This window comes from Protopterus annectens, chromosome 15.part0 (genome assembly GCF_019279795.1).
Source record: "Protopterus annectens isolate FY-2018-M chromosome 15.part0, PAN1.0, whole genome shotgun sequence".
Lineage (NCBI taxonomy): Eukaryota > Metazoa > Chordata > Ceratodontiformes > Protopteridae > Protopterus > Protopterus annectens.
In genome coordinates this window covers 244,999,031-245,016,420 of record NC_056749.1, presented here as the reverse complement: position 1 = coordinate 245,016,420, position 17,390 = coordinate 244,999,031, and the positions used below count along the sequence as shown (strand labels likewise).

General features: G+C 38.8%; 1 protein-coding gene across 1 annotated transcript in view; it reads right to left on the bottom strand.

The window, feature by feature from the left end:
* The window catches only part of TBC1D15 (TBC1 domain family member 15), a 2,197,436-nt gene that overhangs the window by 1,476,769 nt on the left and 703,277 nt on the right, over positions 1-17,390 (bottom strand). Inside the window, exon 8 of the mRNA XM_044057253.1 lies at positions 9,555-9,746. Within this exon, the coding sequence (XP_043913188.1) occupies positions 9,555-9,746 (192 nt within the window). The remainder of the gene's footprint in view (positions 1-9,554; positions 9,747-17,390) is intronic.

Genomic DNA, 17,390 nt, shown 5'->3' with positions numbered 1-17,390 from the left:
TTTTACTACATAAGCAAATTACTGAAGAAGCAGACGGATCCGAATCCTTTCTTTTCAGATCGGTGGGCACCAAATCCGTCATTTTCTGCTTTTTCTTTCTCGAAGCTGAGGATGAAGTCAGATCCATTTTTGCCTTTCTCTTAGAAGGCTCAGAGACTGTTGATTTTGGAGAAGAAATTTCAGGCCGTTGGGGATTGTTTTCCAGATATAGCTTCACTGAAAGCTGAGGGAAGCAAGCCTTTTAGAATAAGTTCATTTTTTTGTTCATTTAGTGCTCTGGGATTAAAATCGCAGCAGGGTGAGCAGTCTTCATAAAAGTACAATGGTCACAGGCAATATGCACAAAGTGTGGGCATCTGACATTGGAAATTTATGTCCACACTTTTCACATTTTTTGAACCTCATAGGGCTCTTGTCTGCCATATCAATACAAACAAAAAAAAACTGTCAACAACAGTAAAAGTAAGACTAAAGGTGTTTTTTTTTTGTTAGACAGAAAAAAGAAAGAAGGATTACCAACAATGGTAAATAAAGTAAGATACATGAAGTGTAGAGGTAAATTTAAATACTAGCAATAGTAATTAAGATGCACGCAAGTACACGGAAAAAAGAAAGGGATACGATAAATACTAACAATAGTACTTAGAGTACAACTATACACACACATATATATATATATATATATATATATATATATATATATATATATATATATATATATAGATAGATATATACGTATGTATGTTGTACATATGTGTGTGTATCTATCGATATATGGATTCACTTTATACTCTCGAAATACTGAAATATTGAATTTCAGTACCTATAGACTATAAAGTTGAATTTTCAAAATACCAAAACCCCAAAAGCGTGAAATTCAAAATCGCGAACGGAAATAGACCACACAACACATATACCATCCTTCCCACACTACAACAAACAAACAAAACACACAAACACTAAAACACAAATAAACAAACCTACCCTAGAAATAAGTGGGGGGGTAAGCCCCCTGCACCCTCCACACCCCCGTTACTTATATATACTAACTCCGAGGTCGCACCAAACAGAAAAAGACAGTAAACTCACCACTACACACTCAACAGTCCCCTCGCACACACACATCACATATATACAAACAGAAATATATAAATAAGAAAAATACAAAATGACACTTTCAACACTTAAACACTCATAGTTTTACCTACCTACCCTAACCCACACCTAAAACTTCCGAACACACTCACATACACTCAAACACCTACCCAAAACCCTTAAAAAATATTCACTTACCTTAATCTCCAGCTAAATCCACACACCAAACCGTACATCAGGCACACAGTATATCCCACATCATGTACCAGAACACCATAACCGTGAATTCGACATTTCCAGATTCGCAGTTATAAAGTTTTGTTATTTTAAAAGCTTGACTTTATGGTCTCGCAATACTGAAATTTGATATTTCAGTAAATATTTCAGAATTCTAATAACCCTACCAAAATACTATCTATAAATAGGCCCCCCAACTCCCTCCTGGTCTGCCATCTAAATATTAGAAGCATTAACAATAAGGTACATAACTTGCATACCCTATTAGAATACCACTCCCCTGATATACTACGTCTAACTGAAACCTCGCTAAAGCCATCAATCTCAGAAAATGAAGTTTTACCACCTGGCTACAACATACTTGGACTTGACCGTGCTACTAGGAAGAGAGGTGGGGTGGTCGTTTAAATCTATACTGTCACTACAGACCCCATTTAACCACCCCAGGTCAATAATGCAGAAATTCTCTCTACCAGATTTCAGATTAATAAAAATAAATGTATAAATATTGTCTGCATGTACATTCCCCCAGGGAATAATACCAATTCCCTAGAAGACATCCTCCACTGGTTAGCTAATACCTATCCCCAAGAAACCATAGTTCTAGGAGATTTAAACATAGACTGGAACTCCTGCTCCTTGGAATCTCCTACTACCCATGTAAACCTACATGGGTTTAACACAGGTTATATCTAACACCAACAGGATAAGCAAATCTAATCACAAAAAGTATACTAGACTGGATACTAATCAATAGCCATCCCCAAATGTACACATCAGGGACCTTCCCTGATGGCAATAGTGATCACTTCCTTACCTTTATAGTTAAAACACAAAACCAATCATCCCCGCCAGCCCACCATATACAGTAGTTAGAAATAATAAGAGCTTTAAGCCTACCAACTTTCAACATGAGCTCAAATCATGTAACTGGTCTGCCCTAAAATAACTACCCTTGGATGAAGCTATTGCTTACTTTAACAATAAATTCCTTACCAATTGCTTACTTTAACAACAAATTCCTTACCATCCTTAAGTCTCATGGCTCTCTAAAGATACCAAATCAAAAATCATACTCAGAAACAAGGCATGGGTCAAATGACATACCACTAAAGCCCCTCTAGACAAATTAAAATACCGCAATTAAGGAATGAGACAAAAAGATCCATTTTATTAGATGAAAAAAACTTCTATTGCCATCTCCAGCAGAGAAGTCAAAATAACCCACAAAGGTTTTGGGCAGGCATAAACAAACTACTGCACCCAGGACAAAACACCACACCAACTCCCTCAGCCTCTACTGATAAACTACCAGAGGATGTCACTAACACCTTCGACAGTTTCTTCACTGAGACTGTCCAGGCTCTAGTTGGCCAGCTACCCCTGCATTCCTCTAACATACAGGATGCCATTCCCACTACCCAGCACTCCTTCAGCTTCCAAACAGTCACTACATCGTTTATTCACACCCTAATCAAAAAATTAAAACCTACAACTCTAGCTACTGATCTTCTCCCTGCAGAAAAAGCTGCAGATGCCATAGTGTATCCCATCTCCATTCTAATCAGTCGTACCATATCAGAAGCCACAGTCCCATCCATTTGGAAAATTTCTCATGTCATACCCCTTCATAAAGGTGGTAGCTCTACTGAATTATCTGACTTTAGACCTATAACTATCTTGTCACCACTAGCGAAAATTATGGAAAAGTGCATGCATAAACAGCTACTTCACTATCTAATCCAAAACAACCTACTGGCCAACCCTCAGCATAGCTTTAGGCCACGTCATAGTACCATCTCAGCCCTTCACCTTCTCTGATGCTATAAACTATAACAGGAGCAACAACAAATTATCCACAGCTCTTTTTTTGGACCTCTCAAAGGCTTTTGACATGGTTAATCACCAACTACTCATCCACACCCTGAAAACAAATTCCTTAGACAAGCACTCTCTCCACTGGTTCCAATCGTATCTGAGTGATAGACAAACAAGTCATCCTATGGCAGAATAAACTATCCAACCTCCTACCCAACACCCTGGGTGTCCCCCAAGGGTCTATTCTGGGACCTCTTTTGTTATCCATTTTCATTACTGACCTACAAGCTGTCATCCCAAAAGCAAACTGCATTCAATATGCAGATGACTCCACCTTGATTTGCTCTGCCACCTCCCAGCCAGAACTGCAGACACTAACTCAGGATATTTTTAACAGAGTTGAAAATTGACTTTCTGATAGTTGCCTGATTTTAAACTCCATCAAAACTAAGCTAGTACTTTTTTCCCCCACACAAAAGTCCACAGTATTATCCTTCTCCATTATGTCTAATAATGGGACCATAATCTCCCCAGATGTCTATACAAAGCTCCTAGGTGTTATCACAGATAACAATCTTAAATTTGATATGCATGTCAGTAAAACTATCAAATCCATTAACAAAAAACTTGGCTCACTACATAGGATCAAACCCTTCCTAACCCCACTTGCCAGAACTGTCATTGCCCACACTCATCTAGTCTCTACCCTTTTCTATGCCTCCCTCTACTTACCAACTTAAATAAAACTGATCTTAACAAACTCTCTAGCTGTTATAATCACATAGCTAAATTTGCAATTGGATTGCCCTATAGAACACATCATTGTATAAACCTAAACAATCTTGGCTGGCTAGAAATGCCCAAGTTAATTTAGTACAACCAACTTATAGTAGCTCATAAAGTACTTTACCAACCTGAAAAAACACCTGCACTTAAAAACATTATCTACCCCTACAACAACACCAGACCACTTCGCTCATCTAATAGACTTTTAGTTCAGACTGTCAAAGCCAACAACTCATCCGGTGACTCTCTGTTTGCCAACTCTGTTGGCAAAACTTGGAACTCACTGTCTGCTGACATTACTCTAGAGACAACCCTAACTCAATTCAAGAAAAGTCTCAAGCTTTATTTCAACTCTCATTGGTTATGTCCTTGCTCCAAGCCTGACTAAATCTTTAGTTATATTTGTGTACCAATACTATTTCACCTGTAATTTATTTGTGTTGTAATTTCATAGACTATTTCACAAGTTTGTGTGATTGTTTACCTCCCGTGTCTCTACAGTGTCTGAAAACTGTTCTTAATTTGTACTATGTATGTTTATTTTGTAACTACCATTTGAGTTTTTCTCCCAGGGCCTCCGCTGAAAATGGACATGTATCCAGTCGGACTATCCCGGTCAGCAAATGTAAAATAAAATAAAAATAAAGTGAATATATATATATATATATATATATATATATATATATATATAGATATATATATATATATATACATACACATACACACACACACACATAAAAATATATATATAAAAGAAACCATAATAGCACATGTGATACAGCAAACGAAAATAGAAACAGAAAAGTTTGTTTTAAATTAATAAGAAATTCTACAAATCAATATAAAACATGCATATATGGAAAAATATACATATACTTTATGTATACCTAATCATATTTAAATCAATCACCAATTTAATAACAATTTAGAGAGAACAAATGTGAAAAAAAGTTATTCAGCATGTTGCCTAATACAAATGGCCAAATGCTGACATCTGATGGTCAAAATAAAAATGAATATGATCAGTCTTTACAAGGACAGAGAGCAATCCACTACTGCAGTGTGAATATGTCAAAGCAAATGACCAAGCTATTTCATCTACCGCTAAGTTTTTGCAAACACACAGAGATCTAGAGAATGACGTTTTGAATCTTAAAATGCTTCAATTGCAAAGACTGCATCTCGAAGCGTGCCTTCATTTTAAGGTAATTCCATGAGGATTAAGAACACATAAAATGCCTACTTATGGTCAACAAAATCCAGACCTATTCGCTAAATGGCAACATATAAATACTGATACAGGTTTTGCTTATATTAAATTACTTATTGAACATTTTTTACCAATAGAGAGAGATTTAGTTGCAGCAGTGGAAAATAAGCAAAGAACATTGTTTGATACGTATCCAACTGAAGCTGCTGCATCAGTGATCGAGCAATTAGCCAATAATGTGCTACTGTATGAAAATAAGAAACAAATGCATAAGAAATGCAAGTTTTCTAGGGACTTGGCAGATTTTAGATATGGATGTGTTTTAGTGGGCGGAAAAATGATTAGGGCCTGGTTGATCCCTCCTGTAAGGAGACTGCAGGGACTAGTACTGTTGGGGCAGTTCCTGTAGCCCTTGACAATTCATTACGGAAACAACATAAAGAGAAAGACAATGAAAAAGCAGCAGTTACCGCTGATACCGCCTTTGTACATATGCACAATGGAGATGTAAGGAGAAAGACAACACCACCTCCCAATATGGATAGTCTACAGGTTTTTCCCCCACTTCCATTACTAATAAGGGATACATCGAAAATAGCCAGATCAGCCAGTCATGGAAGGAAGAGAAGAACAAGATTGATTGATCGGACACAGCTTCCCACATTGAAAAAGATGTGGAACACCAAGGACAATTGATAATTAATAATTTGTTAGACCATATTTTAAATGATAGAGAACAGAATATTTTGAATAAGGAATTATCCTTTATTTCAGCTACATAAAGCAATACATGTGATAAAATTACTGATGTGAAATTGTTTATCCGTAATGTAATGTTGAAATATATGTTCAATACATCTGAGCAAGCTATTAATAATAATTTTAGGAAACCAAGTTGCTTCATCCCTCATTTACACCCTATAGTAGAAGCATTTTATTTAGCATGTGAAAGGGACCTTACTGAATATAGGATATTTTTAGATAAGTTAATACTGGTAATGAAGCTGTTAAGTAAATGAAGATGTGAAGTAAAGGACAGCAATGATTTAGAGAATGTGAGTATTTTGAGTGTTTTATTTGTGATGCTAGATGTTGGTTCACTGCATTGTATGCATTTGACTTTACAAATTTGATTTTACACAATAATTTCTCCTACATTAGATTTTGTAAGTACACATCCAAAAACTGCAATTTCTGAATAAGATAATTTAAATTTTAAGAAGACCAAACTATATTTTTTTTTATTTTACTGAATAAGACAATTTAAAATTTAAGAAATTTTAAGAAAACCAAACTACTGCGTAAATAATCCACAAAAAATTATATCCCCCCTTCATTTCCAGCCTACAACCAAAAAATAGCATCAACAAATAACCCTTTGAAGAGTAAATTATCTTTGTAGACATTCTTAATTGTCTTTCAATATAGTCATTACTACATTAGCACAGGTGCATTAATTTATTTAATGCCTCTCTTTCCCTAGTATTTAAATTATAACATTTATTAAGACTCTTCAAACGATTCATAAATATTATTCTCACATCATGTTAAAAATGCTTGAATTAAAGTGTTACTCACAGGGATAAACGTACTAGGTCATCTCAATAAGGCCCCATTACAGCATTATCATTAGGAAACAAACTCAAGCTCAACCTACATGCAAACACGTAAATTTCAGTTAAATAGCTAGACAACTCTCCATTGTGAGATGGTATTAATGAAAGACCCCTATTTAACAGAGTTCTTCCTTGGTCAGCACATACTTAAACAAGTTAATTGCACTGTCGAAATCCACTATCTTAGTCTTAAGCAACTTCTTGTTGACCCTTAATAGCCATGACCATATCCCCTGCCCCCTTCGCTCCTTGACTGTTGTGAGTATTGTTCCTCTGTGGCAGGGATCTGTCTGTAGCAATGCTAGGAAATCTAAAAGGTCCAATGCTGATACCACATTCTCATTGACCCTTACCATTGTATCACTGCTCACATGTGCTGTCTGCATCTCCACATCATTACTTCCTGAATTCTGAGTGTAACATTCAAGGAGTTAGTGATCACATGATTGAAACCTCGGCCAAAAAGAAAAACATTAAATATCATTATAGATTTGTAGTCTACCCATACTCACTGCATCATTACTTATCTGCTTTTTTAACTCCACAATATCCTTTTTAAGTCCATCCACCACTGATGTAAGAAACAAAAAAAAAACTTCATATAATCAGCGTCAAAGCTAATGAACAACAGCTGCCATTTCCTCAGAAGCTCTGGGTATGTAATGTCATAAGTAGACATTTTTAAAATACAAAGACGTCTCAGAACTATATTCAAACCAATGTATGCTTCAAAATTAGGATGTTGCCACTGCACATGTTTAAATGTTTTAAGTAACATTCACTGGATTCATCCTGGTATTTAACAATGTAACAGTCACGTTATGTAAGGGATTCAGCTGCACCTGTAAAACTGACTTCAAATGCCCATCTAAGTGACCAAGAAAATCTATTCTATTCAACATTATCCATGTCCTGTGACCATTCAAAAGACAAACTTGCAAAGAATATACCAAGGATTAACCAAGGGTAAAACCTCTACACACTCTGACAGTATTCAAAGATAGAAAAAACACACAAAAACACACAAAGCACAAGAATCACAGACAGAGTTTTCATAAAATATAATAATCCAACAAGCCTTAAGCTTTTTCAAAAATGCTTTATCAAGTTGAATATATAAAAGTATTTCAAACACTATATTAAATACCATCCTAGAGTGCAATGATTCCATTAAAAATCTAATTAAGCATTCATTATTCAATTATCTATAATGCCCAGCCTTAAAACTGGTTGCAGTTTAACATACCCATAAAATCCTGGGTGTCCATTATATTTAATACAGAAAACTTAAAACAATAATCTTCACTGTTTCACTAACATGCTTACACAAAGTATTAGTACTAACACTTCTTCTGATGTCACACATTTCCTATCCCTTCCTTCAACTACAAAAAAGGCAGGGGATATCTCACATGTGGCAATACAGACATTTATAGTATCATAACTGGAACTGAGATTAAACGTGTAGTCTAGAAGTTATAGGATGATAAAATTAAATATGGGTTGGAAAGAAAGAGAGCTTGAAGTTTCGACTACACACTTAGCTGAGCTAGCTAGCTAAAGAGAGAGTTTTCCAGACAAAGAACTTTAAGGAACAGGAAGAGGCTGTGGTTCAGGGTGGTAGCATTAGCTGGGAAAAAGAAGGTTTTAGAATCCACAAGCGGTTCAGTAGATCTGGCACCGGTCCAGGGGTCCAGGATCCAGGGGATGGTGTGCCTGGAGAAGAAAGGGAAACCAAATTTGACAAGGCCAGAATGGGGCAATGAGAATTACAGTCCAGTCCTTTCCTGGGCTTCTTTCAGAAATCTCGTATCAGAGGTATAGGGAAAGGCGATAGGAGACGCGGGGCCAAATCCAAACAGAACTCCCTGCGGCCCTGTATCCCCTAGGGTAATATATAGCAAAGTAGCTTCTAGCTGTTGGTAACACAAACGGTCGGTCACCGGCGAGAGATTAAATTTGCAACCACCAAGACAGGTGTGTTTTGCGAATGAGATATGCTGTGATGGTCATAAGGGCTGGGACTGGTTGGATGACAAGACAATACCTTCCTCATAAGATCGCGCGGCCGCGACTCCGAGCCGAGAGTTTTCAACTCATGTAAGAACAAACGGCGAGATTGAACACTCTCACATGGAATATTTGCTCTATTAATATTGCTACAGTAATGACACTCATTACAAGGAAAAGTGCCAATCCATTACTATAAGGTTTATTAAAAAAAATTCTGGTCTATTAGCAAAGCTTATGTTTTAAATTTTTATGCATATTCTTGGCTGGAGTCCAGGGAGTGCCTTCTGTGTGGAGTCTGCATGTCCTCCCCGCGGTTGGGTGGGCATTCGAAAGACATGCGTAAATGGGCGTGCCTTCGCTGAAGGTTGAACATCGAGCTGGCACCTCGGCGTTCCTCAAAATCTACTGCCAATCATTAGCGGACCAGAATTAAGCTATGGCAACCCCTAACCGGGAAAAGTCGAAAGACAACAACAACATTTGTATGTAAATTTTGGTTTATCTAGACTTAGTTGTATAACACTTTTATTACGTCAGCTGACCAAATGAAATCTAGGGAGAAGTACCAGAGATTTCTTTAGGATATTTACATGAGGCATTACAACAGAGTTAAGCCTAATGGTTAAGTGTCACACAGTATCTTATCAGATCCTTGACAAAAATAGAAGTGTCCATATATTCTTCATACAGTCACAATATAGTCAGTATAAAGTATTACACAGTATCTGTTAACTTTTAAAGTACAGCAAGACCTCCACTGTCTAAATGTCAACACTCACCCGTTTTATGACTTCATATCCAGGCTCTTCATGTTGACTTATTTCCAGACCTGAAATGGCTTCAGGTAGAAAATCTGCAATTTCTGCAGCAGGCCGAAACTGTGATGCATCTGGACGCAAAGTATCCAAAAACAAATGTGCAAGCTTGGAAAATCCTCCAAATGTAGCTGCATAAGGGTCATGTTTAAATTTCTGTTCAAGACACAATCGACAGTAAAACAGACTTACTTTTATTAGTGTGTCATAAAACAATGAATTTACTATCTTTCTCATAATAAAAACACTGTTCTGAGCAATCAATGACCATTAATTAGCATTCTGGACTTTCTAAAGTACTCTGTATTCTATTGGTTCTGGGTTTTAAAGCATATATAACACTCTCACGAGCAAGTGTATTAGAAGGTTAAAAACACTATCATTGGTATTCTATATTTTGTTACATATAAATTAATAAATTTGGTGTTTTAAACTGGATATACTGCCAATAGCCATTAAAAAGACGCAAGTTTATTCAAAAACCTTGCTAATTTTATGACAAAGTGAAAGGGTCCATATGCAAAAGTCCAAGTAAAAAGATACATGTCAACAAAACAAAAGATAATGCAAATCCCAGCACTCTGAAAAAAATCTCGCTGAAAGAACTTCTAACGAATCTCAGAGATTTTTTTTTTTTTTTTTTTTTTGCAGAGAGCAAGCCCTTTGGCATCCCCTGATGTGATATGGCTCCCAAATTTAAATAGTCCAGAGTTTCGTAGCAGTGGGAAAAAAAAGGAAAACTTTACTATCACTGAAACTGCTTTTGGCATCATTTCATCACAAAACCCATACTCGGGACGATGTACTGTCGATCAACTGAAAGGTTCCCAAGCAAAAAGGCACAAACAATTCTGTGACCATTTTTAGCTAGACATGGGTTCTTTTTTAATTTCTTTGTACTTTCAATATGTCACTAGACAAAACTGGCTCATTTCTGGTCAAAGTTTATTTATGGGCTATAAATCGATTCTGGAAAAATGTGAACCTTGTCTCCCACCTTGATTTGTGATGGCTGCAATTGCATAATTGGCACCCTGCAATTTTATTTAAAGCTAAACATGTCCAAATAATTTAACTGAAATATGCACATACGTCTTACAATGTTCTGCACTGACGGCTATGTGCAGTCATCCTGTTCAATTCGACTGGGTAGCCAGTGGAGTTTGTGGGAATATTTTTTTTTCCATAAAGTAGATGCTTTGTGATTTCTTTTTCTTTCTTTGACTTTCTGTTTTTATCTAGTTTAATATGCTCTATAAATGTTAACTATATCAACATTCCAATAAAAGAAAAAAAGTAACGTTATCTTTTTTAAAACTTACTGACTCTTTCATAATAAAACATTTCAAAATAGGATAAGGACAGATTTCCTTAACTTGACTGTGAACAAAACAAAAAGGACATTTCACCCATTCCACTATCTATATTCTATAACTTTTACAAAAGCTGTTATTTTTTCCACTAGATGTTTTAAAATGGAATTTAGAAATATTATCTCCTCTCTTCTAAAACCAAACAACGAAGAAAGGATCTGGTTCCAGTAATTCAGTAAATGCTTTTTGATGCTACTGATGCTACATTTATTTACTGTATTTTATTTAATTAACAATTATTTACTGGGAATTTCCGACTGGGACAGAGCCCATTTTCAGCACAGTCCAGAGAAAAATGTTCCAGATGCATGTCTTTGGAATGTGGGAGTAAATCAGAGCACCCAAAGGAAACCCAAGCAAATGCAGGCAGGACATGTAGACTCCACACAGATGGCACCCCAGCCAAGAATCAAACCGAAGAACCTTTTGCTGTGAGGTGACAATACTAACTGCTGTGCCTCCCCTAAAAATGTTCTGCTTTGTTTTATTAATGCGGTAATTTTAATATAAAATTATAGTGCTGAATCCAAAGGAAATAACATCAATGAATCTACTAGCCTGTAATATGGACAAAAACTTACATATATAGCAACAGTCACAGATGAACTATCTCACACTTGCTTTTTCTGCATCCATGTTGACAGTAGTCTGAGGCAGTAGACCAGGAAAATTGAATGGAACAAAATATGTACAAGAATGACCCAAAATATGAAGGTCACAATTTGTGAGAAAAAAGAAATTATGTACTCACCATAACTCTCCATCTATGTTGTCCATTTTCATTCTTCCTGAACCTGTGGGTTCGTATCCAAACCTCTGATCCAACTTGGCTGCTTTTATAGCTTAGGATCAGACTCTCGAGCTTCTACCTTACCCATAATATCCCATCCTCCAGATTAACGCAGACTGAGTTTGCTGCAGCTATATATGCATAATTTATATATATCTCTATATCTATCTATATATATATATATATATATATATATATATATATATATATATATATATACTCATTATTATAAGACAGAAGAAGATAAAAGCAGGAGCTCAAAAGAAACAGTGGTTCCTGAAACATCTCTAAGTCTTCTCAGAAGGGTAAAGGGAATGGAGGGGGGAGGTTGAGGAAGAATGAAGATGGGCAACAAAGATGGAACATTATGTTGAGTGCATAACTTCTTTATCTGATGATGTCATTTTTATTCATTCCTTAACCTGTGGAACAGGATCCTCAGCTACATATCTCTTGGATGGTCCTCATGGAAGGATATTCTGGAACACTGCAGAGCCAAAGGATGATCTATTTCTGGATATAATATCTAACTTGTAATGTGTAACAAAGATATGAGTATGTGACCAGGAGGCGGCTGCACAAATATCATTGATAGATACTCTAGACCAAAAAGCTGCCAAGGTGGACACTGACTTGATAGAATGTGCTTTCATATATCCAGGCAGCATGATACCTTTTGCAGAGTGAACATTAGCAATGAAATCTGTAAATCATTTAGCTAAGGTTACTTTGCAGACATGATTCCCCTTTGGAAAAGGAAACTAATAATTGGTTAGATTATCTGAAGGCCTTTGTTCTGTCCAGAAAAAGTGTAACTGTCGATGTACATCTAAAAGGTGAATGGCATATTTGCCCTTGTTCTCGAAATTAGAAAAAAAATACAGGAAGATTGATGACTTGATAGATATTGTGTTCAGAATCAACTTTTGGCAAAAAGGTCAGATTTGTACATAGGTTGACTCTCTCTTTATGGAAAATTAAATAAGGTGGCTTGGAGAAAACTGCCTGCAATTCTAAAATTCTCCTAGCTGAGGTTATAGGCACCAAGAATATAGTTTTCCATGATAACAATTTGAGATCTGCTTTGGCAGAAGGTTTCAAAGGGGAAGTGAACTAGGGCTTGTAAAACCATAGTGAGGTCCCACGAAAGAGTGGGATCTTTGATTGGAGTCCTAAGTAAGAAGGTACCTCTGAGGTAGACTTTACCCAATTTGGTAGAAGACAAAGAAAAGGAGTTTTCGGCTATGTGGTAATTGGATATGGCTGCCAACTTTACCTTGGCGGTGGAGAAGCTTCCTCTATTCTGGAAATCTGAAACAAGGAAGTCAAGAATTGCAGGAATGGGAGTGGTAAAAGGATCCATTTGCTTTTGGTGAGCCCAAATTGAGAATCTTTTCCACTGGCTCTTGTAAATTTTTCTGGTGGAAGCTTTATGTGAATATACCAAGATTATTTTAACTGGGGAGGAAAGCCAGGTATGTCTAGCCATCACTGGCACTGCAGTAACCATGGGGACAATTTAAGGCCCATGAAATCTGGGCGAGTCTATCCCGAAGGGTAGTAAAGGAGGTCTGGACTTGGATCCAGCATTCAGGGAGGATGCATGAGGCAAGACCAAAGGAAGGGAAACCAGGCCTGTCCAGCCCAGAAGGGTGCAATGAGGATCACTTTGCTCTTCAACCTCTGTGCTTTCTGGAGAAATTTGGGGATAACAAGTAGAGGGGGATAAACATAAAGGGGACTGGAGGGCCAAGCATGGACTAAAGCATCTCTCTGTGACTGCCCCTGAGGAAGGATCAAGGTGCAAAGGACCTGTTGCATTTGCTGTTGGACGAGGATGCAAAGAGATTGCAGCAAGGTTGGCCCCATTTGAGGAATATCAACTTTGCCATAGAATGACTGACGGACCACTCATGAGGCATCAGGAAAGTTCTGCTGAGCCTGTCTGCTAGAATGTTGGATTTCCCCAGAATGTGAGTTACTACTAAAAAGCGGTTGGAAGAGTCCGCCCATTGCCAAACTCTCACTGCTTCTTGACAAACGGGGTAAGATCTGGTTCCCCCTTGTTTGTTGATGTACCAGACTATGGATATATCATCTGTAATGCAACAGTCCCTAGAGGACGAAAGCTCTGTAAGGCCTGCAACACTAGTAGCACAGCTCTCATCTCTGAGCACTGATATGCAGATTGGTCTCCTTTGTCGACCATATGCCTTGAACAACTCATCCCAAAGTAATACCCCCTCCACCCCAACTGGGATGCATCCATGTTCAACGCAGCAATAGAGGGAGGGAGAATAAACAGGTGTCCTTCCTCAATGTCCCTCAAACAAAGCCACCAAGACAGGGAGTCTTTGCACACACGAGACATTGTCACAGGATTCAGTAGACAGCTGTGAAAAGACCATTGCACTGCTATAGTCCATTCAAAAATCCTCATGTGTAAGCGAGCTGTAAGAATCAACTTTATTGTGGCAACCATAGAACCCAATGCTTTGAGAATGAATTCTGCTGGTGGAAAAGGGATGACTAAGATATGTCTGATATGTAATCTCAGTGACAGAATTCTGTTTCAAGGCAAGAGGGCTTGGTAGTTGTAAGTGTCTAGACTCGCCCCTACAAAATCTATCACTTAGACTGGCTGCAGTTGAGACTTTTTGGGATTTACTTTGATTCCCAGAGTATTCACTAGGTGAAGCAGATAATCCCTGGCTTGAAGGAGTAGATGTCTGGTCAATGCAGTCCAGAACCAATCATCCATGTAAGGAAACATTCTGAATCTGAACAGTCTCAGGAGAGCTGCTACTACTCCCATGCATTTGGTGAACACCCTGGGTGCTGTGGTGAGACCAAAGGGCAGAGCTCTGAACTGGTAATGACTGGCTCCCAGTTGGAAGTGGAGAAACCTTTGAGACAGCTTGTTCATTTTGACATTATATAATGCATCTTTAAGATCTACTGAGCACATCCAGCCATCTTTTTTTGCAGGAGAGGTAGAATAGACTGTACCGTGACCATCCATAACTTTTGAGTTCTTTATGGATTTGTTTAGGAAGTTTAGATCCAGGATTGGTCTCAGATTGGTCTGAGGTCCCCTGTCTTTTTTAGCATTAAAAAGAACCTTGAGGAGATTCTAGATCCTGTTTGGTCTGGTGAGACCTTCTGGATGACTCTTTTGACTAGCAGCTTTGGATTCCTTGTGCTGCTGACTTCCTCTGACTGGATGAAATATTGGGAGGATTTTTGTTTGGAATGGCAGTTTTGAAAAAGGGAATGCAATATCCTCTGGATATGATCCTTTGCAACCAATGGTTGTTTGTAATGGCTAGCCAGGCATTTAGGTGCAAGGATGGGCGCCCCTGACTGCCTCCAGACATAGACAGTCGGGCAACTGCTCACAAGCACTGTAAGCATCTATCCGAGAAAGAATCTTGAGATCCTTGGTTCTGCAGACCTCCTTTGCCACGTGGATGGTGTCTGCCAGAATACTTATTTCCCTCTTTGCCTCTAGGGGAAAACTCTTCCTGCAAATCCTGGAAAGACCCTTGTAATTTCTTGAACCACAATTTCTTACCTCCACACTGGTTCCTGGAAAATGGTCTTTGTGGGGTAGTTAATCGAATTCCAATAGCAGACAAGGTTTTCCTGTCTTTTTCACATTGGGAGAGAGTATCTTTCATGGTTGGCCCAAACAGTGATGATCCATCAAAGGGAGCACTAATGAATGACACCTTGAAAGGTTCTGTAAAGTCACAAAGCCACATCCAGGTATGTCTCCTTATGGCAATGCCTGAACTGGTGGACCTTGAGGAACCCTCAGCAGCGTGTGAGAGTGGACATGCTCAAGATGGATTGTAGGGTGGCCATTTTCGAGGAAAAGATTTTCTGTTCCTCTTGAGGCATGGACCCGGGGCAGTGTTACAGAGTTTCTTTGTAAGTCTCTCTGCAATCTGGTAAAGTGAGCCAAGTAATTCTGCGACTGCAGTCCAAAGGTTGCTAATGTGTACAGCTGCTTCCAGAATTTGTCCAAAGCCCTAGACTCCCAGTTAGGGGGATGGACAGTGGGATCTGTTTGGCTAGCTCCTTCTTCGTGGCTGCTGTAACAACCATGGCATCTACAGGGGTACCTTTTGTCCAGTGTTGCTTATATAAAGGAATACTGAGGATTTTGTCAGCTCTTTTTGGTATGGGCTCCACAGTGTCTGCCTCCTTCCATGCCCTGCAGGAGACAAAGTCTATAAGGTCAGCCACAGCAGGGTTCACCCAAGACATAGGCCAGATCTGAATGCTTTCAGGAACACTGACTCCTCTGAGGAAGGGCTTTGCGGAGACCAATCACCTCTTCACAGCAGGATTTAAAGGATGTCTCTGAAGGAAACATCAGATGGAGATCTTGGGGACCCTTCTCCTTAATCAATGTCCATGTCTTCTGTCAAAGATTGCTGAGGGGAATCTAAGTGACTCCTCTTACAGTCACTATTTTGAGGGATCTCCTCAGTGGGATGTTCTGGGAAGGTGAGAGAAGAGAGGGGGAGCTCCATAGGGAGAGATTCTCAGAAGCTCTTAGGGTCTGGCTGTCCTTGAGGTGAAGGATAAGCAGGCTTAGGTGCAGAAGTCAGAATAGGAGCAGGATCAGAAGGAAGTAAAGTCAAAATAATTCTCAGCTGGAAGAACACCCTCTCCACCACTTCGAATGCAGAAGGACCTGGAGAGGCCCTTGGCAGTCCCTCTGGAACAGTAGCTCTCATAGCAGAGAACCCCAGACCCTCATGGATTCCATGCTGCAAAGGAGGAGTCAGAGCAGAGCTGTCCAGCGCCGTGGCTCCAAGGGAAATTGATAGATCCAAACACTTGGAAGTCAAGGACATCCCCTCGGATCAGAGGAAGACACTTCAGATCTGAGATCCGTCATGCTTTAACAAGGTCTGAGCCAATCGGATCAGAGAAGTCATCAAAACCAAGGATGGAAGGGCCTTCTGATATGATGTATTAACTATGTAAACCTCTGGAATCAAGGGCTCCGAATCAGGAGGTTAGATCGGAGAAGGAGTTATTCAAGGGTACAAATGTAGGATGTAGGCTCATGGATCCAGTGGGGGACAGAGTAATCAAAACCCCCATCTATATCTGCATCTTGAGGAATCTCATCATCATCCTGTCTACCTCTGCTTCGGAAAGACTCTGGGAAGATATAACGGAGGATGAAGTGGAGTGTGGTCTATAAGATTTTTTGGGGGTCTCCTGAACAAAGGGAGACCTTAAAGTTGGAGATACGACTTCCAGGTAGGAACTAAGAGTTCGGTGTCAGGGGGAGTCAATAACAATAAGGCTTTGGATCCAACAACTTCAGTATTCTGGCAAGTGGCTCAGTTGCAGTCTTTTTAGGACACTGGGCAGGAGAGCATTTTCTGTGCTCCCAGGGCTCCTTTTGCTTTTTCATGGGGGTTTAAGCCCCTGATTCCTTTGAAGAGCCAGTGACAGAGGAAGTAGTAGTCTGAGAAAGAAGGCCCTTCAATATTAATTTGTTACAATGGTCACTTACTGCTCAGGCATTGAAAGCTGCACAGATGTCACAATTCCCATCTAAGTGACTGAGGCCTAGACAGTACACACACTCCCTGTGAGCATTAGACTGTG